We start from the raw sequence: 22,491 nt of genomic DNA, 5'->3' as shown, positions 1-22,491 counted from the left end.
TCTTTTCTTTTTTAAAAAGAGACTGGGTTGTTGAATTCCTGATGTCAAGCTATCCTCCCACCCCAGCCTCCTGGGTAGTGGGGACAACCGGACCCTTACAACTTTAAATCATCTCTAGATTACTTATAATATGTAATACAATGTAAATGCTATGTAAATAGTTGTGCTGTATTGTTTTATGTGTATTTTTTTATTTGATTTTTTTTTTTTTTTTTTTTTTTAGTTGGAGTCTCACTCTGTCGCCCGACTGGAGTGCAGTGACCGCTCCCGGCCACCGCAGCCTCGACCTGCTGGGCTCCGGCGATCCTTCCGCCTCAGCCTTCCAAGTAGCTGGAACTACAGGTGCGCGCTGCCACGCCCGGCTAATTTTTTGATTTATTGTAGAGATGAGGTCTCGCCAAGTTGCCCAGGTGGGTTTTAAAAAATACTGTATTATATGTTATTTTTAGTCAGGGTCTCACTCTGTAGCCCAGGCTGACTGCAGTCTCGACCTCCTGGGCTCAGCCTACGCTTCTGCCTCCGCCTCCTGAGTAGCTAGGACTACAGGCACGCACCTCCACGCCTGGCTATTTTTTCATTTTCATTTTTGTAGAAACGAGATCTCGCTATGTTGCCCAGGCTGGTCTCGAACTCCTGCTCTCCGTCTATACTCTCGCCTCGGCCTTCCAAAGTGCTGGGGTTACAGGCGTGGGCCACAGCGCCCAGCCTATTTTTTAATTGACTTAAAAAACGATTTTCGTGTGGGGGTGGGGGAGGGGCCACGACATCACTAAGAGTACCTGATCTCAAACCAGGCAAAGTGGGCACCAAAGGGAGGCCCAAACTTCACAACGATCCCTTGCATACCTAATCCTGACTTGTACCCCACATCTTTAAAATAAAAAAAACCCCCCAAAACAAAAAACCCAAACTATTTTCCCTCCGGGGTTGATGGAATCCACAAAGGCAGAACCCGCAGATCCAGAGAGCCTGCAGTGCGCTCGCGCGCGTGTGTAATACAGAAACATATAAATAGATATATGAATAGAAAGTTGGGGTAGACGTTTGAGCCGAGAGACAGTTTGGCGGTGGTTGCCGTTACTCAGGGAAGAGGGTGCCGGGCGAAAAGAGGACTGACGGAAACCAAGCGAGAGCCGTTAGAGAACTAGGAAAGGGGCGTCCAGGCAGTTAGATGAACGGAGGAGGGGGCTAGGAGGACAGGAGGGGGACAGTCGTGGAGAAGGCTGTACAAAGGTCAGAAGAGCGTCATTTGCCTTGGCAGAGGGAGCCCTCTGCCAGAGCGGTTTCTGCCACTGGTGCAGGCGGGAATTCCCAGGCAGGAAACGGGTGAATGAATGAGTGAGGAGAAAAGCGAAAGCGAGAGAGCTGATGAATGAAAAGCCGCGTGCGGTGCCCTGTGCCGCCCCGAGGACTTCCAGGCCCAACGCCGAGCCCTGGGACGGAGTAAAGTCCTTCTCACAGGGCTCTAGAGGCCACCTACAGACTGTGAGCCTCGCCACTCTCCGGCGCACCTCCAAGGTCAGGGTCACCTCGAGACTCCTGGCAACCTGTCACCTTGACGACCTGCGGAAGAAACCGGAAGGGCCGGAAGCCGTCGGATTATCTCGCGATAACTGGGTCCCGGCGCCGGCCTTCCCGGCCAGGGCCTCGCTTCCGGCTCTCGCGAGACTTGCCGGGAGTCGGAGCGCGGGGGCCGGCAGAGAGGGGAGCTGGAGCTGCGGGTGGGGAACATGTCGGAGTCGGAGCTCGGCAGGAAGTGGGACCGGTGCCTGGCGGATGCGGTCGTGAAGATCGGTAAGGGGCTTCTCGCTCCTGGCAGGTCCGGCCTGCAGCCAGGCCCCGCTGCCCGGGGTTCGGGCCGCCCGGCCTGTCCCAGCCCCACGGGGGTTCCTTGGGAGGCGGGACACGGGCCTGGGGAGTGGTGGTCGGGCTGGCAGGTGGCGGGAGAGCTGCAGACGCTTTCCGTGGCAAGTAGTCCCCGGCACGACCTCGGGCCGAGCTCCGGATTTCCCTCCCCGGGGCCACATCGCCTGGCGTGGGCCGTAGCCTAGTCAGGGGGCCGCGGACCTCCCCCCGAAACAAAAGTGCCTTAAATTCTTTTTTTTTTTTTTTTTTTAACGTAGAGACGGGGGTCTCGTTGTGTCGCCAGGCTGATCTCGAACTCCTGGCCTTAAGCAGCCCTCCCGCCTAGGCCTCCCAAGGCGCCGGAATCCTTCTGAAGAAGGTCATCGGGAGCGTTTTATACTGCCAGGCCCTGTTGTGAATTGCTGTCATTCCCAACCTGTCACCCGACTTGTCTGAATCAGGGTAGTCTGGGACCTGAAATTGGAGACAGAGTGATGATGGCCTGGAGTGAGACTTTTGCTGGAAAGTAAGAAGTTGTTCGCTTTCAGTCCTTGGTGTAACGTGTAGTCTTTCAACACGTGCTTAGCGACGAAACCAATTATGAAGTCACTTTGTGTGTGGGGAGGGAGCTCATTTATTGAAGTGTATTAAGTATCTTCGTTGTACTAGGTGCTCACCTTAGTTCACTGCCTGATAAATTATCTTTTTACAGGTTATGAAATGGAGAGTAAGGTGAAGGGATTTGCCCAGGGTCATGCTGCTAATAAATGAAAGTCAGGGATTTAACTCAGGTTTTCTGGGTTCAACTCCTGTGCTTTTTCTTGGATACTAATTTTTATTATCCAAATTTGATATTTTTATATGGTAATCTTAGGGTATTTAAGAGCCTTTAGGATTGTGTCCTTGAATGAAAATATCGGGAAAGAAATAAAATAGTAAGGTTCATGAAAGCAGGGATGCATCTAGTTTATTTACTACTGTTTTCCCCGCCCCAGAAGAGCGTTTAATAAAAATTGTTGAAACCGGGCACAGTGGCTCATGCCTGTAATCCCAGCACTTTGGGAGGCTGAGGCAGAAGGATCACCTGAGGCCAGGAGTTCACAGTCATTCTGGGCAGCATAGCAAGACTCCCGTCTCTACAAAAAATTTTAAAAATTAGCTAGGTGTTGTGGCATGCACCTGTAGTCCCAGCTAGTTGGGAGGCTGAGGCTAAAGTATTGCCTGAGCCCAGGTGTTGGAGGCTGTGGTGAGCCGCCAGCATGCCACTGCACTCCAGCCTGGGCGACAGAGTGAGACTCTGACTCACAGAAGAAAAGAAAAGGTTGAGAAAGCATCAATATAAATGAAACAGTTTATCATAGCTTCCACTTCAGCCTTGAATTTAGCACTTGCCTAGCAACTTTTGTGATTTGGGCAAGTTATTTAACCTCCCTGTACCTGTTTCCTATTTGTAAATTAGCAATAGTAATTATTACTATCTGATAGAATTGTTGAAAAGATTAAATGAGTTAGTTTATGTGAAGGCCTGAGTATGGCTCACTTACTAGGAACGGGTTTTTTTGGAAGTGCCTCCCAAAATAGTTTTTGTTATTGTTTACACAGCTTGCATTTAGTAGAGAAGATTTAACACGTGGATGTGAAATGACAAAATAATTACTCAGCAGTGTACCATAGTACTGAAGAGGAGCTCTGGAGGTGGGTGGAACTGAGTTTGAATCACCCACTCTTACTCTTCACCCCCATCCTCACTAGTTTTGTAGCTTTGGGTAAGGTCTCTTTTTTTTTTTTTTTTTTTGAGTTGGCCACTCCAGGCCACTGCAGTCTCGATCTGCTGGGCTCCGCGATCCTTCCGCCTCAGCCTTCCGCGTAGCCGGAATTGCAGGCATGCGCTACCACGCCCGGCTGATTTTTTGATTTATTGTAGAGATGAGGTCTCGCTGCCCAGGCGGGTCTCGAACCCGTGGGCTCAGGCAATCCACTCACCTCAGCCTCCCAAAGGCGTGGGATTACAGGCTGAGCCACCGAGCCCGGCTAAGGTCTCTTTCTTAACAATAAAATGGGGATAAAGATGTTGACCTAAAAGGGTGAAGAAAATGAAACGCAGTGCCTAGTCCTTATTATGCATTCAGCAAACACTATAGTGATACTTGTTGGTACTAATTGTTGTGCTAGTGGTGACACCTGTGGCAGTGAGTATGTCACTGTCATGAGTGGGACAATGGTGGGGGCACACACATGTGGAATAATTATATGAGGCAAGGTAATATATGATTACAGGGAAAGTTAAAGCAAGAGATTCAGGCTCTGTTATAGAACTACTGTAAATCAAGTAAGTAGAGGGACAGGCTAAGGTCACTTATGAGAGTTTGCAAGGGAAATGGGCCTTCAGCCGACCTTTATAAAGTGACTTGGACTTGAATTTTCGGGAGGATGGAAGAACTTTAGCAGAAGCCAAGTTGGACTTTCATAGAAGAGGAAATTGAAGCCCAGAGAGGTTAAGGAGCCAGAAGTGTGTGTGTGTTTTGGAGGGGGGTCATTTCAATGCCCCTAGTCCCTAAAGAAAAGAGGGCTGGTTTGGATGGAGCCAGAATTGTGAAATGTCTTAGAGAGATTCCACTTCATCATGAAAGCACTTGAGTTGCCGTATACTTTTTCACGTGAATTCAACACCTCTGTGTTTTTCTGTGCATTCAACACCTCTGTCTTAAAGTCTATCACTTCCAGGGCTCACTATGCCTAGGCTGGTGAGGAATCGTGGGATGGTTTCAAGCATCAAATATTTATTGAGTTATGGGCCAGTCCGTGGGCAAATAGAGAAGTACAGGCATTTTACTACCCTCAACAGGGAATTGATGTGATGTAAATGGAATTTTGGTATGATTGTTCTGGCAATGTTTTATACAGAACAGATTTAGATTAGAGGAAACTAGCAGCACTGGGTTGTGAGGTATATAAATCTGAACTGTTAGACTGGAAAGGAATAAGTAATTTGCAAAACTTCAATCTTTTCCTCCATAAAATGGAAATAGTAATACCCATTTCCTAGACCCATAGGAACTCAGTAAATGCTGTTTTCTTTAACTTGTCTCCAACTAGTTAACATTGCCTCATCTTCATTTCTTTTTTTTTTTTTTGAGTTGGAGTCTCACCCTGTCACCCATGCTGGAGTGCAGTGGTACACTCACGGCCACCGTAGCCTCTACCGCTGGACTTAGGTGATCCTTCCACCTCAGCCTTCCAAGTAACTGGAACTACAGGCGCATGCTACCACGCCCAACTTATTTTTTGATTTATTGTAGAGACGAGGTCTTACCAAGTTGCCCAGGCTGGTCTCGAACCCCCGGGTTCAGATAGTCCTCTCGCTTCGGCTTTCCAAAGTGCTAGGATTATAGGCCGAGCCACCGTGCCAGGCCCATCTTCATTTCTTGTAAAGAATTAATGTCACTGATGAGAATTTGGAAGTAAAGCAGAACAGGTGCATGTGAACCTCATTCAAATGAAAGAGCATCTGGCATAGTATACCTGATTACATCAGGTGGCAGGGGAGAGTGTGATTGTAATGAGAAGGTCATCGTTTTGGTCATTTTTCTTCTTACATTGTTTATTTTGAGAATGAGAATGGAGAAGCTGAGAAGGGGACATTGGTTTTGAGAGAGATGATGGAGTTCAGATTTTGATAGAGTTCATCTTTTTAGTGATGGCCTTAGAGAAAGGGGGGGAAAGATGAGAGGCTTTAGTCCGAATGGTCTTTGAGACCTGGAGGATGAACGCTCTGCTGTTGTGAGTGTGTTGTTTCCTGTTTGCTCCAGGCAGTGAGATTCTGGACCTCTTTAAACCTCTTTGGCTGCTTGCTTTTCTGGTACTTCACGATGGAGATGAAGACTTGATGAATGGCAGCCTGCCGTGTGATAGGTAAGAGGTGGTAGAAGATGTAGGCAGGAAGGAAAGGCCAGTGCAGGCTTTCAGTTCCATCTTGATCACTTCACACTCTCTGGCTTGGCAGTGACTGAAGGGAAGCCACAGCGCATGGACAGAAAACTCTGATTCCTTTTCTGTTTGGCTAAAGTATTTTTATTACTTTCTGTTTGCTGCAAGATGACTATTTTAATTGTTCATGTTTAGCATAGTTGTTGTATAACTGAGTTAAATCACTCTCTTAAGCATGTGCTTTATTCAGTGGTTCTTTTGTCTTTTTCTTTTTTAAGTATTAGAGGCAGGTGTCTCACTATGTTGTCCAGGCTGACCTGGAACTCCTGGTCTCCAGCAGTCATCCTACCTTGCCTCCCAAAGTGCTGGGATTACAGGCAGGAGCCACTACACCTGGCCTAGGCAGTGGTTCTTTTTTTGTTTTTGGAGTCTCACTCTGTTGCCCAGGCTGCAGTGCAGTGGCATGTTTACGGCCACCCCAGCATCGACCTGCTGGGCTCAGGTGATCCTTCTGCCTCAGCGTTCCAAGTAGCCAGAACTATAGGCACATGCTACCATGCCCAGCTAATTTTTGATTTATTGTAGAGACAAGGTCTCACCAAGTTATCTGGGCTGGTCTTGAACCCACGGACTCAGGCAGTCCACTCGCCTGGGCCTCCCAAAGTGCTGGGTTTAGAGGCTGAGCCACCAAGCCCGGCCTCGGCAGTTGTTCTTTAAAGAGGCATTCTAGTCTGGATGCAGTAGTTGACACTTGTAATCCCGGCACTTTGAGAGGCGGAGGAGGGAGGATTGCTTGAACCCAGGAGTTTGAAACCAGCCTAGGCAGCATAGGGAGACTTCATTTTTCCAAAAATTTAGGTGTGGTGGCATGTACCTATAGTCCCAGCTACTCAGGAGGCTGAGACGGAGGATCCCCTGAGCCCAGAAAGTTGAGGCTGTGGTGAGCCATGTTGTGCCTCTGCACTCTAACCTGGGTGACAGAGCCTGATTCAAAAAAGAGAGAAAGAGAGAGACAGAGAAGTTCTCATATAATTTTGTCCTTAGGAAGAGATACATTTATTTATAAATACTCTTGGCCCCATTGCTATCTTAAGTAAAGCAGACTGGGCACGGTGGCTCATGCCTATAATTCCAGCACTTTGGGAGGCCGAAGTGAGAGAATTGCCTGAGCTCACGGGTTTAAGACCAGCCTGGGCAATTTGGCAAGACCTCATCTCTACAATAAATTAAAAAATTAGATGGGTGTGGTGGTGTGTGCCTGTAGTTCCAGCTATTTGGAAGACTGAGGCAGAAGGATCGCCTAAGCTCAGCAGGTCGAGGCTGCGGTGGCCATGAGCATGCCACTGCCCCCCAGCCTGGGTGAGACTCCAACTCAAAAAAGAAAAGAAAAGAAAAGCAATTCTATTTCTCTTGTTAATTCTGGTTTTTAATTGGCTATGAGCATGCCACTGCCCCCCAGCCTGGGTGAGACTCCAACTCAAAAAAGAAAAGAAAAGAAAAGCAATTCTATTTCTCTTGTTAATTCTGGTTTTTAAATATCTATTTTGTGTCAAATAGTATGATAGAATAGATGATTTCTAATATGGTTTGACCTGCTAAATTAAGGCCATGGATCCAGAAACAACAACAAAAACAAGTCTGTACGCCTCCTTGTTCTTGGAAGGGAGCTACTGATTGATGGGCACAGTGGGCCCTAGTTTGTTATACATCCGTTTCACTTTTTTCCTCTTTTTTACCCCTTGTTCCTTTCTTTTCCTTCCCCCACCTCACAGTTTACCCTTCTCTTTGGCCTTTATTCTTATTCCTGCCATTGTATGCAGTAGCGTATCTCCTCCCCCCCCCCCCCCTTGTTAGCATTTAAGAAGTTCCTGGCCATTGCCTTACTAGATTCTGGTGTGGCCATGTACTCTTTGAGCTATGGTTGTCACCATGCTTCCTGGCTTTGGCTTCTTCCCTGCCTTGGGGAGGTGAATCTCCTCTTCTTTTTTCCTCTCTCTAACTAACTTTTTAAAATAAACTATATTTTCTTTTTTTTTTTGAGTTGGAGTCTCACTCTGTCGCCCAGACTGGAGTGCAGTGGCCGCTCCCGGCCACCGCAGCCTTGACCTGCTGGGCTCCGGCGATCCTTCCGCCTCAGCCTTCCAAGTAGCCGGAATTACAGGCATGTGCTACCATGCCCAGCTGATTTTTTGATTTATTTAGAGATGAGGTCTCACCAAGTTGCAAACTATATTTTCCAACCTAAAAAAAAAAAAAAAAGAAGTTCCCATGTCGTATTTATTCTGTCATGTCACTCATTTTTTTTAAGAGCATGTATCACCATCTGAAATTTGCTGTTTGTTTCTTTACGTGATTGTTCCTCCTCACTAGAATATAAACTTCATAAGACCCAGACACTTGTGTTCACTGTTGACCCCAACCCCAGTGTAGAGAAGGCGTACAATAATGATTGTTACATGAATGATATGTATTCCTGAGAATTTTGAAGACTGTGTTCTCTGCCCATATTTGCTATTGAGTGTGTGTTTATTAACTGAATGAATTAGTATTTAAATGAAAAAGTCCAAGTAAAGTAGGTTTTATGTGAATTTCTGCCAGTTCACAAGTTGATCCTGTATTCTTGGGACTTCTACCAACTTTTTATTTCATTTAGGAATGTAAATTACTGTCAGTAGATGTTAATAAAGTAGTATTAGAAATGTTTGGGAGTCATCAACTGAGAAACATAAACCAGAGAGCACTTTTGTGTTTAAACAAGTAGAGGGGTGTTGTTGGTTTAAGTGGTAGTGCCAAAGCCTCATTGCAGGAAATGAAAAAGGAGTGAAGAATATTACATTTTATGAATGGCATGTTCCGTTAGTTTTATGTGAATGCGTCATTAATGGGTTTTGCTAATTTCATAGATTTATTTTTAAGTTTTATCAGATTTATTGAATGCTCTGGTTTTCTTCCTTCACTCAGCTCAAGGGTTGTGCCATTCATTTTCCTTGTGTGTACTGAGCAATTTTTGCCCACGAGCATAAATAAGTCACACATTTCTTGTTAGTGAGACTAGAAGGCATGATCTCTTATCCACACTGGAGACTTGGTGGTTCTGGCCTCCACAGATCTGATGTCTCAGGTTGGGCTTGTCACTTTGGACTTGGTAAGAGGTTATGTCTGTTTTCGATTTCCTGAGGACAATAAGTTTGTTTGTTTTGGTTTTTTTTTTTGAGTTGGAGTCTCGCTCTGTCGCCCAGACTGGAGTGCAGTGGCTGCTCCCGGCCACCGCAGCCTCAACCTGCTGGGCTCTGGCGATCCTTCCGCCTCAGCCTTCCAAGTAGCTGGAACTACAGGCACGCGCTACCACGCCCGGCTATTTTTGATTTATTGTAGAGATGAAGTCTTGCCAAGTGGCCCAGGCGGGTCTCAAACCTGCAGGCTCAGGCAATCCACTCACCTCGGCCTCCCAAGGCGCGGGATTACAGGCTGAGCCACCGAGCCCAGTGAAAATAAGTTTTAAGAGATGAAAAAAATCATAGTTTCAAGACTTCCAGGGACTGCATCCCTGTGGTTTGGGTGTTTTTGAGCCTGCAAGCCTGGGTCATGGAGGCACTATTATTGCCCTCAGAGTCCTGTTACAACTCATGAATACTGAAGGCTTGCACTGGCAGGCAGTGGGCCTCATGACCAAATTCATTTTGTCTGTGACAGTGACCAGGCCTCACAGTGTGGATTTGCTGGAGGACAGTTTGAGGAAAATCTGATGTCAGTGTTCCTTGGATTCATGTGGAAATCCTGGGAATCCCCAGTGTGACTTGGAAAGCCTTGCAGTTGTCTGTGTTCTTTTCCCTTCATTCTGCTCTCACTGTGAGACCCGGGGGTGGGGGGGATATCTAGTCTTACTCATCCATGTGATGACCAGGAATTCTAGTTTATTCTAAAAAAGGGGCAGGAGATGTCGTGGTAGAGAAGAAGTAAGGGCTATCCTGGCAAGCCTGGTGTTTCAAGCACAAGAGTGATTTTCATTGTCTTAGTGGCAAGGGACAAGGCAGGCTGTGGGCATTCTTGGCAGTCTCTAGACTCTATTCAATTCGGTGAACTATGGCAGCATACATGGACTTTGTGTCTTTCATTGGAAATTGATGCACCAGTAAGAACCTCAGCCTATTTCCTCATCTATCAAATGACAGTACTTGCCTCAGGTTGTTGCAGGTAAGGAGAAAATGAGATCACTTCTGAAGAGCAGCTGGGCATTGCCTGGGCTTTGCCAGTATAAATGTTGGTGGTATAAATACCGGTGGTATAAATGAAGTTAAAGCTTATAAGTTAAAATGATGGACACATTCACCCCTTGGTTATTGTGGGTATTGCAGAAACCTGACAGTCAGTATTCCATTTTATATGTGTGATATTAATTGTTAATGTAAACTTCTGGAAGAATTTAATTACCAGGCTTTGTGGTAAGGCTTGGCAGTGCTGGTGCACAGATGAGTGTGTGCTTGCCCTATCACGAAGGGGCTTACCTCCTTGAGGAATGTGAAAAGGAGGTGGTGATATTTGAGCCTCATCTTGGAGAATATGTAGATATTTAATAGGCGGATGAGAAGAAGGACTATGTTTTAGGGCTCAGTAACTGTCCAGACAGTGTCCCGGGGGGGGGGGGAGACAGACTGACTTAAGTTATTTTGGGGAATGAGAATGCCTGCCATTTATTGAGCATTTACCTTTTGCAGGCACACATGCATTCTTTAACCCCCATGGCCTTGTGGGATACCGTTTCCCCACATTTTACCATGAGGATACAGAAGCTCCCAGTGGCAGGGTTGCTTCTCTAGGGTCACAGACTGTGGCTGCTTAGGTGGGAAGTGAGCCCCATTCGGTCTGCCTTCCAAAGCCCACATTTGTGATTGTCATGTGTTAATGCAGAAGAGGTCTTCCTTGGAGTCAAAGAACTCCTAGGGAGGAGCAAAAGATGAGGCAGGGAGACTGGAAGGGGTGGAGAGAGTTCACAGTTACTACAGGCTAACAAGGTTGGATTTCATGCTAATGACAGGGTGAAGCTATTGTATGTTTGTTTTTTAAATATATTTTTAGAGACTTTATTCTGTCATGATGTTTTCAAGTGAAATTGGGCACAGGAATTGATTCTGTTACACAGTCTAAAACTGACTTCCAGAAAGTAGTACAGACATGCTGATCTTTTTTTAAAAACTGCTTAATTGAGATGTATTTCACATGCCATAAACTTTTTTATTTAAAATATATAATTTTAGTATGTTCACAGAATTGTGCAGCTGTTGCCACAATCTAATTTTAGAATATTTTCGTTTTCCCCCAAAAGAAACCTCTGGCACAGTTACTCCCATCCCCCAACTCCCACCCCTGCCCGAGCCCCAAGCAACCATACTTTCTGTCTCTCTGGATGGTTGGTATTAATTAAATTATACAAGATGTAGTTTTTTGTGTCTAAGTTCGTTCATTTAGTCATCCATGCTGTAGCATGTATCTGTGCTTCATTCTTTTTGTTGCCAAATCATATTGTGTGGTATGTTATATTACATTTTGTTTATCCATTTATCAGTTGATGGATATTTAGGTTGTTTCCACTGTTGACTGTTATGAATAATGTTGCTGTAATCAAGTGTACAAGTTTTGTTTTTGTTTTTGTTTTTTGCGATGGGGTCTCACTGTGTTGCCCAGGCTGGTCTCAAACTCCAGGGCTCAAATGATCTTCCCTTCAGCCTCTCACATAGCTGGGATTACAGATGCCTGCCATAACGCCTAGCACCTTCCCCCCCTCCCCGCCCCAGTTTTTATGTGAACACATAGCTAGGAGTGGAATATCTGGGTTCTGTGGCAATTCTGTGTTTGGTGTTTGAAGAAGTTCATTGAATGTTCAGCTGAAGAGTGACATGGTTGAATTTCTGATTTCAGGATGATCACTGAAGTAGGTAAGAGTGAATCAGGATTAGAATGAAGACAAAGAGGAGATGGGTTACTATATATTATTGCAAAATCATGCTAAAAATGAGATGATCAGATGAAAGGAAGCAGGAACTAAGCTGGGAGCAGAAGTAGAAAGGAGACAGATGCAATGATGCTAGTACGGAGGCTGTTATTTACAGAGTAGGAAATACAGGCTCAGGAGTGGGAGGAGCTGGGTGACACCAAGCCTGCATACATGATAACGGTGTTGCTTTTAACAAATAGGAGAGGCAGGAGGGGATACTTTAATACTATTAATACTTTGCAGTTTATTAATTTCTAGTATGTCCTGAGATAGGTCACTGGGTATATGCAGCTCAGTCAACAGAGATGAAAGTTACTGGTCTGTTATGCATTAATCTTCTTGAAAAGAAAAGATTTTGCCTTGTTCCTTCCTTGTCAAGAAGGTAGGACTAAATGACTTAGCAGCTGACCTGCCTTAGAATTAACCAGTAGATTTTGTGTATTCATCCAGTAATCCACTAAGTATAGTTAAATTGTTTTGTTTGTTTTTTTTTTTGAGTTGAAGTCTCACTCTGTCACCCAGACTGGAGTGCAGTGGCCGCTCCCGGCCACCGCAGCCTCGCCCTGCTGGGCTCCAGCGATCGGCGATCCTTCCGCCTCAGCCTTCCAAGTAGCTGGAATTACAGGCATGTGCTACCACGCCCAGCTGATTTTTTGATTTATTATAGAGATGAGGTCTCGCTGCCCAGGCGGGTCTCAAACCCGCAGGCTCAGGCAATCCACTCACTTCAACCTCAAAGGCGTGGGATTACAGGCTGAGCCACCGAGCCCGGCGTTAAATTGTTTAAAATTATTTTAATGTTTAAAAGATACTTTACCATGCCAGGCGAGGTGGCTCACACCTGTAATGTCAGCACTTTGGGAGGCCGAGGTAGGAAGATTGCTTGAGTCAGGAGTATGAGACCAGTCTGGGCAACATAGCCAGACCTCTACAAAAAATAAAAAAATTAGCCGTGTATGGTGGCATGCGCCTGTAGATCCAGCTACTTAGGAGGCTGAGGCAGAGTGAGACAATAAACAAACTTTACTAAAAGAGGCCATTGGGCCAAGCAGGGTGGCTCATGCCTTTAATCCCACACTTTGGGAGACTGAGGTGGGAAGATCGCTTGAGGCCAGGAGTTCGATGCCAACCTGGGAATATAGCATGATCCTGTCTCTACAAAAAATAGAAAAATTAGCCTGGCATGGTGGCACACGCCTGTAGTCCCAGCTACTCGTGAGGCAGGAGCATCTCTTGAGCCCACGAGGTTGAGGCTGCGGTGAGCCATGATTGTGCTACTGCACTCCAGCCTAGGTAACAGAACCCTGTCTAAAAAATAAAAAGAGAGGCCATCGAATAAAGTCATGGAAAAATAAAGCAAATTCTTGTTTTTCTTTAAGTATCAGTTTATCTGACAGATGTGGGTTACCACAAAGTGTTGGTGGCTCACCAAAAATTGCCTTTTGCTAGCCTATGTTTGCAAACTGATACTTCTCCATTTCATGGAGTGATATCAATTAGGCTAAACTAAAATACTTCAAAGGTTTTGGTTGTTTATTGGTTAGGGTTTCAAATTAGTAGATGTTAATTGTTGAATTGGTAGCCATATTTTGTTTTATGTATTTCTGAACACATGCACAAAAATTCTTTTTCCATTTGTGGCAGCAGTATGAATAGTGGAGCACTGTGACCTTTAGAGGAGAATTTTCTGTTAGTATTACAGAATAATGTAATTAGGCAGTATATGGAACTTGAAAACATACTTAAATTTTTGTTCTGGCTGTGGTTTTATGCTTTCCTAAAATGTGGCCTGAAACAGTTTATTAGTAAATATGCTGAATTGCTTTCTTTGGCAAGTGCATTTCAGTATTGACTCCAAGTAAAAATACAAATATTTACTTATAAAAGTTGTTTGGTGTGGTAATATTTTTACTATGGCCATTGACCCAGTGGTGAAATGCTAGGGCACTGCTCGATTGGATCCTGTTTATTTAAAGGCCAAGAGAAGGAAAGAGAAAGCTAACATTAATTGAATGCCTGTTAACGTGCCATCTTATACACTAATATATTATTCCTTTTTTACTTTCCCAAAAAGTCAGTGAGGAAGTTTACATTATCTCTGTTTTTTCAGCAAGAAAAACAATGCTCAAAGAAGTTTTATAGAAAATGAGAAGTTGATTTTAAAAACTCTTTGAAAATGTAAATAAATAAGCCAAAGCAATTTTCGAAAAGAACAAATTTGAGGTAATTATTACCTGATGTCAAGACATATTATAAAGCTACAAGACAGTGAGGTATTGGACAGGGAATCTGCATATAGATCAGTAGAATAGAGTAGATAAAACCCAGAAATATAAACACATGGTCAGCTCATTTTTGACAAGGCAATTTAATGGGGAAAGGAAGATCTTTTCAACAAATTATGCTAAAACAACTGGGTATCCATATAGAGAAAAAAATGAACCTCAATTAAAAGGACCATACACTTAAATGTAAAAGCTAAAACTATAAAACCTATAGGTGACCTTGGGGTCAGAAAAGATTTTTTAGGATACAAAAAAGGAAAATGAATATATTATCTTTGATCGAGTTTAAAACTCTTGCTCTTTGAATGTCATCATTCGAAAACAAAAAGGCAAGCCACGGAAAAGGAGAGAGTATTTGTAACACATATGTCTGACAAAGGACTTATTTCTAGAAAGCATAAAGGACTCTTAATTTTAGTCATAAGAAAACAGCCCATTGTTAAAATGTTTGAAAAAACTTAACTAAAGAAGTTCTACCAGTGGCAAATAAACACATGAACAGATGTCCAACATCCATGGTCATCAGGGAAGTGCAAGTTAAAATCACGAGATAGCCCTACACACCCATGAACATAGCTAAAGTTGGAAAAGTTTGGCAGTGCTAAGTGGTGACTGAGATGTGGAGCAGCTGGGCTCTTGTACACCATTGATGGGGAAGTAAAATGGTAAAACCACTTTGGAAAACTGTTTCATAGTTTCTTATAAAGTTAAACATAAGGTCTAGCCATCCTACTCCCAAGTATTTACCCAAGAGAAATGAAACATATCCACACAAAGACTTATACATGAATGTTCTTAGCAGCTTTGTTTATGATAGTTAGAAACTGGAAACAGTCCAGATGTCCATCAATCTGGATGAACAAGATGTGGACTGTCCTTAGAGGGGAATGTCAGCCGTAAAGGGGGAAATGACTGCTGATACATACAACATGGATTCATTTCAGATTCGTTTTGTTGAATGAAAGAAGCCAGGCACAAAAGAGTACGTACTCTGATTCCATTTATGTATAAAATTCTAGAAAATGCAACCAGTCTAGTGACAGAAAGTAGGTAATGGTTGCTGGGGTGAAGGATGGATTGTAAAGGGCACAAAGAGACTCAGGGAAGATAGCAATATTCTGTTTCTTGCTATTGGTGGTGGTTTTGTAGGTGCTTATATCTGTGAAAACTCATTGTATGCTTTAGGTGGGTGCGGTTTAGACTATATAAATTATACCTCAAAAAGTTATTGAAACATCTGCCGGTTGGTGAGTGAAAATAAATGAAAAATGAAATGAAAACACAAAAGATGAAAAACACCAAGTGTTGTGGGGATATAGAGCAGCCTAATTCAGAGAGTTGGAATCTGTGTAACCACTTTGGAAAACTGGCAGTATCGACTAAAGCTAACCATGTTTGCCTTTTCTGACTCAGCAATTCCATGCGTAGGTATATACCCAACCGAAATACAGGCATGTAATCACCAAATGACATTTACACCAGAATGTTCACAGAACACTATTCCTAACAGCACTTAATATGAAACTGCACAGATGCCCATCAGCAAAATGGATAAGTAAACTGTGGTATATTAATGTAATGGAATACAAATGATAATGAGCAAGCTACTGCTGTGCACAACAGTGTTGGACAAAAGTGCTTACTATGTGAGTCCATTTAAATAAAGTTTAAAAACAGGCAAAACTGCTCTGTGTTATTAGAAGCCAGAACATGGTTATCGTTGGGTGGAGAGTTTTGACTAAGGGAGCACAAGGCAGGCCTGGTTGCTAGTAACCTGGGTGTGTTTAGTTTGAAAATTCATGGAGTGATACAGTTAATTGTGCATCTTTCTGAATGTATGTTAGACTCTATTACAAAGTTTTAAAAAGACAGGTACAATTACAGAAAGGGGTCTTTTAAGAAAAGTAAGTTGCAGAACATTGTTGCAGTAGATGATCCCATTGATATAAAAAGAATGATAAACAGTAAACTTAATCTAAATTTTCTCTAAGGAATGATGATATTTGGTGGAGAGAATCATTAACGATTATTGTTATAATTTAAGAAAATACAGGGCCAGGCATGGTGGATCACACCTATAATCTCAGCACTTTGGGAGGCCCACGTGGGAGAATTGCTTGAGCTCAGGAGTTCAAGGCCAGCCTGGGCAACATAGTGATACCTCATCTTTACAAAGAATACAGAAATTAACCGGGCATGGCGCATTCCTGTAGTGCCAGCTCTTCGGGAGGCTGAGGTGGGAGGATCATTTGTGAGCTGGGATCACACCACTGAGTTTAGCCTGGGAAACAGAATGAGACTCTGTCTCAAAGAAAAAGAGAAAGGCGAGGGGGAGAAAATACACAAGTGAGAACAGTTTCAACTGAAAAAAAATTGTTGCTGCATTCAGTGAGTTCCTGTAGATGAAGATTATGAATGTTCTTTAAATAAGTCTAGTTTTGTTGTTGAGCAGGTTTAAGTGAAAGTTTCCTTAAACTTGTCACCAACTGAAATGGCATTGGTGTCCGTTCATGAAGTTTCTCGTAGGCTGGCAGGTTAGTGGGATCTGCTCTTGGTGAATGTGGCGTCCCATTGTCACTTTCCTTGCATGACTCCAGTTGACAAGATTGGGCATGTTCAGGGTGGCGTGGTTGTAGATGACCCCAGTTGAATAACCTCCAAGAATTCATGTACTCACAGAATGACAACGTCCTCAAACTAGAAGGAACCTTAGGGATTCATTTGATCCAGTGGTTTTTAAGTCTTCCAAAGTACCTGCGGTTGGCCCTTGTGGGGCAGGTATGGCCCTTGGTGGGGGAGATACCTTGAGGAAACGTGAGAAAAATGAGAGGAGGCTGAGCAAGGGGATTTTTAGTCAGGCCCTCCAGCCCCTTCCCAGCCCCACTTCAAGAGAACAGCTCCACTTTGATCTGCATGTTCTCTCTCTCTCTCTCTCTCTCTCTCTCTCTCTCTCTCTCTCTCTCTCTCTCTCTCTCTCTTCTTGGAGGCAGCATCTCACTCTGTTGCCCAGGCTGGAATGCAGTGGTACAATCATAGCTCACTGCAGCCCCGTACTTCTGGGCTCAAGTGATCCTCCCACCTCAGACTCCCATTTTTTTTGTTGTTGTTGCAGAGATGGGGTCTTGCTATGTTGCCCAGGCTGGTCTCGAACTCCTGACCTTAAATAATCCTCCCACTTCAGCCTACCAAAACTTTGGGATTGTAGGCATGAGCCATTGTTCCTGGCCTATATATCTATTTTCTGCTTAAGATTTTATTTGGGAGATGAAATTTCATTGCTTTGGAGGAAAAAGAGCTGATAGCATTACTGATCTGTTTCACCCTTCTCATTTCACAGATGAGAAAACCGATCCCTGGGAAAGTTGAGACTTGTTCCTTTGGGTCATTCATGGGGAATGATTTGTTTGGAACCCATTTCTTCAGGAGTCCTGGATATTGGACAGACTTGTCCATGAGACTACTGCTTTACTGGTCTTCTGTTCCCAGCTCGTGTCTCTTGAATTTATCCAGCCACTAGGATTCCACACATGTGGCACACACACATACCCTTTCCACTCCTAACCCCTACCACTGACCTGTAACTGTTTTGACGTGGCACTTGGCTTAAGTATTATGTGTGCTGAATGTGGCTGGTTCCTGTTTCAGTCCTTAAGATTATACCAGAGACTATCCCTAACCAAGAAGTGTCTGTATAGAATCATGTAAGTGGAGTCTTGGGACCCCTCTGGAATGGAGTTTAAGAGGTGGAGCCTGAATCTAAACAGCAGTTTAGTTTTTATCCATTGAATGTGCTGGGCTTTCACGGAAGGTTTCTCTGGAAGACAGACATTCTCTTCTTTGAAAGGAAAAGAAGCGAAGAAGGAAGGGGATTGTGAAAACTTGCTCTCGCAGTAAGAATGAGGAAGCTGGGGCCGCATTGTTCATCTTTAGATGGAGAAGCAGTGTGGAGTGTGAGAAAAAGAATGGGCTTGGAGCCAGGTGAGCTGGCCTCTTTGAGCCTCAGTCTCCTCTTCGGTAAATTTGAACACTTTGCAAACTGTAAACCCCTAGGCTAGGCCAGTGGTTCCCACCTTGGGGTGATGCCCTCTTCCACCCTTTGGGGACATTTGGCAATGTCTAGAAATGTGTTTGGCTGTCATGCTGGGAGGTGGGGAGGAGGGGTGCTGCTGACATCTGGTGGGTGGAGGCTCAGGAGCTGCCAAGCATCGTGCGATGCCCAGGACAGTCCCCACAACAAAGAATTGCCCAACCCAAATACCAGTCGTTTCGAGGCTGAGAAACCCTGCCTACGAGCAAGACCAAAACTTCTGACTCTAGCCACAATACATGGTCGTATATTCCACATCCATATGCACATATACTTTTAGCAATAGAAAATGAGGTAGGAAATGAACAAAAGAAAAGAAAAATAAAGGATGATTAGAATGCCTTTAAAGAAAGCATAGCCCATAACTCTTAGGTATTTTTAAAAATGGAAGGTAGAAGTCTGGGCTTGGTGGCTCAGCCTGTAATCCCAGCGTTTTGGGAGGCTGAGGCGAGTGGATTGCTTGAGCCCACGGGTTCGAGACCAGCCCGGGCAACTTGACGAGACCTCATCTCTACAATAAATCAAAAAATTAGCTGGGCATGGTAGTGCGCGCCTCTAGTTCTGGCTACTTGGAAGGCTGAGGTGGAGGGGTTGCTGGAGCCCAGCAGGTCAATGCTGGGATGACGGTCAGCGTGCATGCCAATGCACTCCAGCCTGGGCAACAGAGTGAGACTCCAACTCAAAAAAAAAAGGAAGGTAGGGAAAATTAATTCAAAATGCTCTTTAGGTAGCACGAAAAGATGAAGAGATAAAGGATAAACTTGAGAGCAAATTTGGAAAAATGTTGGAGGCTCTAGGTAGGTGAAAAGGTGCTCTTAAAGGACAGTGGATACCAGGAGACGAGTAGAATGACCGGGCTGGCAGGTTGCAGTGTGACCGACTTGCTTGTTTACATTATGTAGACTTTCCAAGTCACTTTAATTCTGTATCTTCAGGTAGAATGGTAAAACTGTTTGGTTAATAGCTAACAGTGTATTTGGGAGGAATGGAAATCCAGTGATTTCACTTCAATTTTCTTTGTCTAACTTAAGCCATTAGAATGCTTAGGGTAACTTATAATTATTGAAATGTTCTAACATAATTGTCGACAGATTTGTAGACTTACCTTACTTTGACAAATATTTACAAGTTAGAACAAATGTTTCTGTTTGTCAGAACCTACACATATAAACCACTCAAAATTCCTGTTTGATAGATTTTAAATGATTAGCTAAAGCAAATGATTTAAGCAGCATAATTCACTTTTTACATGGAAGGTATTCTTGGCATCATTTCAGATGACTAAATTGAATTCATTCATTGTAGGCATTTTTAATTTTCTTAGCATTTCAGCACAGTTCCAGTATGTTGCAAATCCTGAGCTTGTAAACTCATAAATATCCCATTCTGATTAGAAGCAAAAATATATTACTGCTTCAATCATGCGTTTTGTCTTGACACTAGAATAAATGCTACTAATCTTATGTATTCCCAGAAAAGATTATCTGTACTATTGAAAAAGCATAACTTATTTTTCTCCTTATTCCAGCTGTAACTGAAATTTATTTTATTTCAGCTCATAACTTCTACGTGAGAAGACTTTTTTTTTATTCACTCAGTGTATGAAACTAAACTCTTGGTTTTTTTGTTTGTTTGTTTTTTTGAGTAGGAGTCTCACTGTTGCCCAGACTAGAGTATGTTGGCACACTTATGGCCACTGTAGCCTCAACCTGCTGGGCTCAGGCGATCCTTCCGCCTCACCCTTCCAAGTAGCTGGTGCTACAAGTGCATGCCACCATGCCCAGTTAAGTTTTTTTATTTATGGTAGAGACAAAGTCTCACTAATCCAGGCTGGTCTCAAATTCTGGGCTCAGGCAGTCCTCTCACCTCCGCCTCCTAAAGTGCTCGGATTATAGGCATCAGCCACCACATCTGGCTAACTCTTGGTTTTATAGTGTATGCAAGTCCTGTGCCTGGGAGAGGTGTTTCGTGGGGCTTGGTAGGGTAGTGGAACCTTTAAGAATGACTATAGAATACCACTGTATTTGGCACCTTATTAGAACCAGTCTTGATAGGCTCATGGAAGACTAGACCTTCCAACACTTGAACAAGCTGCTGGGAATATTCATCAATTGCATCAACAATATCTTAAGTGCAGAAATGACCACCTTTTCTATCTCCGTTTATCCTAGTCCACAAGGGTTTCCCTATACCCTTCCTGGTGGATCTCTGACAAATGGTCATCAGGAATAGTCACTTCCCTCCTACAAGTTCCTGGCTCTGGTCAAAACCTTGCTTTACCCTGTCCTGCCTGCCTTCAGTACCACCTCTTTCATTTCTGCCTAGCATGGAATACAGGACAGGTGGCAGGCAGGCAGTGGAGGTGAGCCCAAGGGATCCAAGGTGGCATTTTCAGCCAGAGTTGCCCAGAATAGTCTGAAGTCTGGACCTTGGCTCCCGCCTGGGCTACTGCCATGGCTCCCTCCTGACTGATGTCTTCATCCTTGATGGCATCTTCTTCAAATCTGTCCTCATTGCTTCTTCAAAACTGTGTGAAGTACACATCTGATCCATTGCTTTCCTATTGCTTGTGGGATAGAGGCCATGATCCTTGATGGATGGTGTGAAGGGCTATCTCGCTTGATCCCACCTCACACATGATATCTGCCACCAAGGAGCTCCTTGTAACTCTTTGCTCTTGCCACCTTCCCTCCCCCTCTGCGATGGTTTGGGTGTCCTCAGTGCTTCTAGTACTTCCTGCTTCTGTCATTGGATCTTGTACTTTGTGGCCCTAATTATCAGTTGGCTGCAACACTAGACTGTGAGCTTAGTGCAGGAATTTACTGTTCTCCAGAGCTTAGCATAGTGCCTGGCACACAGTAGGTACTCAGTTTGTGTAATTAATGAAATGCCTACACAGAGTGTTGGCCAGAGTGAAGTTTGGAAGGTGTTTGGTTTGCTTTGGTGGGTCTAAAATTAATTATTGGCAGGTGAGGTGGCTCACGCCTATAATCCCAGCACTTTGGGAGGCCAAGGCAGGAGGATTGCTTGAGCCCAGGAGACTAGCCTAGGCAGCAGAGTGGGACCTCATCTCTACAAACAAATCAAAGAAGTTTGCTGGGCATGGTGGTGCAGGGGAGGCTAAGGTGGAAGGACCACTTGAGTCCAGGAGGTCAAGGCTGTGGTGAGTCATGACTGTGCCACTGCACATCCGCCTGGGTGATGCAAGTGAGACCGCGACTAAAGAAAAATATAATAGCTTCGTGTATCTGTGGAGAGATGACACTGGAAGCCACGTAGCATGGTGATGAAGGACTAGGTGTCTGGAATCAGGCTGCCTGGGCTCAAATCCCGTATGAGGCAAGTTACTTGGCTTTTCTGTGCCTCAGTTTCTTCAACTGTAAAATGGAGCTCACAGCCGGGCTCAGTGGCTCAGCCTGTAATCCCGCGCCTTTGGGAGGCTGAGGTGAGTGCATTGCCTGAGCCCGCGGGTTCGAGACCCATCTGGGCAACTTGGTGAGACCTCATCTCTACAATCAATCAAAAAATCAGCCGGGCATGGTAGCGCATGCCTGAAATTCCGGCTACTTGGAAGACTGAGGCCGAAGGATCGCCGGAGCCCAGCAGGCAAGGCTGCGGTGGCCGGGAGCGGCCACTGCACTCCAGTCTGGGTGACCGAGTGAGACTCCAACTCAAAAAGAAAATGAGTTTATTGTGAATATTATTAGATGAGAAGATTTAATCCTAAACCATGGTGCTTAGTGGAATGCCCTTTGCTTTGCTATTGTGTGGTATTCTAGAAAACGATGTAGATGCTTTTATAAATCAAGTTATATTTCAGATGATAAGGGGATTTGATATTAAAAAGTTATTTGAGGCCAGGTGCGGTGGCTCACGCCTGTAATCTCAGCACTTTGGAGGCCAAAGTGAGAGGGTTGCCAGGAGTTCGAGATCAGCCTAGGCAACATGGTGAGACCTTGTCTCTACAATAAATAAAAAAATAAGCCAGGTATGGTAGTCTCAGCTACTTGGGAGGCTGAGGTGGAAGGATTACCTGAGCCTAGCAGATTGAGACTACAGTAGCTGTGATCTTGCCACTGCACTCTAGTATGGGTGACACAGTGAGACTCCAACTCAAAACAACAACAAAAAATCAGTTATGTGATGTCTGTTATAAATAATATTTTTATTTTTTTTGAGTCAGGAGTCTGTGTTGCCCAGGCTGGAGTGCAGTCACGTAATCATGGCTCACCGCAGCTTTGACCTCCTGGGCTCAAGCCATCCTTCCGCCTTAGCCTTCCAAGTAGCTGGGACTATAGGTATATGTTTCCACGCCTGGCTAATTTTTTTTTTTTGAGTTGGAGTCTCACTCTGCC

General features: G+C 44.3%; 1 protein-coding gene across 2 annotated transcripts in view; it reads left to right on the top strand.

Moving 5' to 3' along the window:
- The first annotated feature begins 1,459 nt into the window (after window positions 1–1,459).
- The window catches only part of MINOS1 (mitochondrial inner membrane organizing system 1), a 35,154-nt gene continuing 14,122 nt past the window's right edge, over window positions 1,460–22,491 (top strand). The window contains exon 1 of one of the 2 annotated variants that reach the window (XM_021714555.1): window positions 1,460–1,794. In XM_021714555.1, the coding sequence (XP_021570230.1) occupies window positions 1,731–1,794 (64 nt within the window). In that variant the 5' untranslated portion in view covers window positions 1,460–1,730. The remainder of the gene's footprint in view (window positions 1,795–22,491) is intronic. The other variant, XM_008062458.2, reaches the window with a different exon arrangement.

This window comes from Carlito syrichta, unplaced genomic scaffold (genome assembly GCF_000164805.1).
Source record: "Carlito syrichta isolate Samal-C Ts95f unplaced genomic scaffold, Tarsius_syrichta-2.0.1 Scaffold95963, whole genome shotgun sequence".
Classification (NCBI taxonomy): domain Eukaryota; kingdom Metazoa; phylum Chordata; class Mammalia; order Primates; family Tarsiidae; genus Carlito; species Carlito syrichta.
This window is presented reverse-complemented; position numbering and strand designations above follow the sequence as displayed.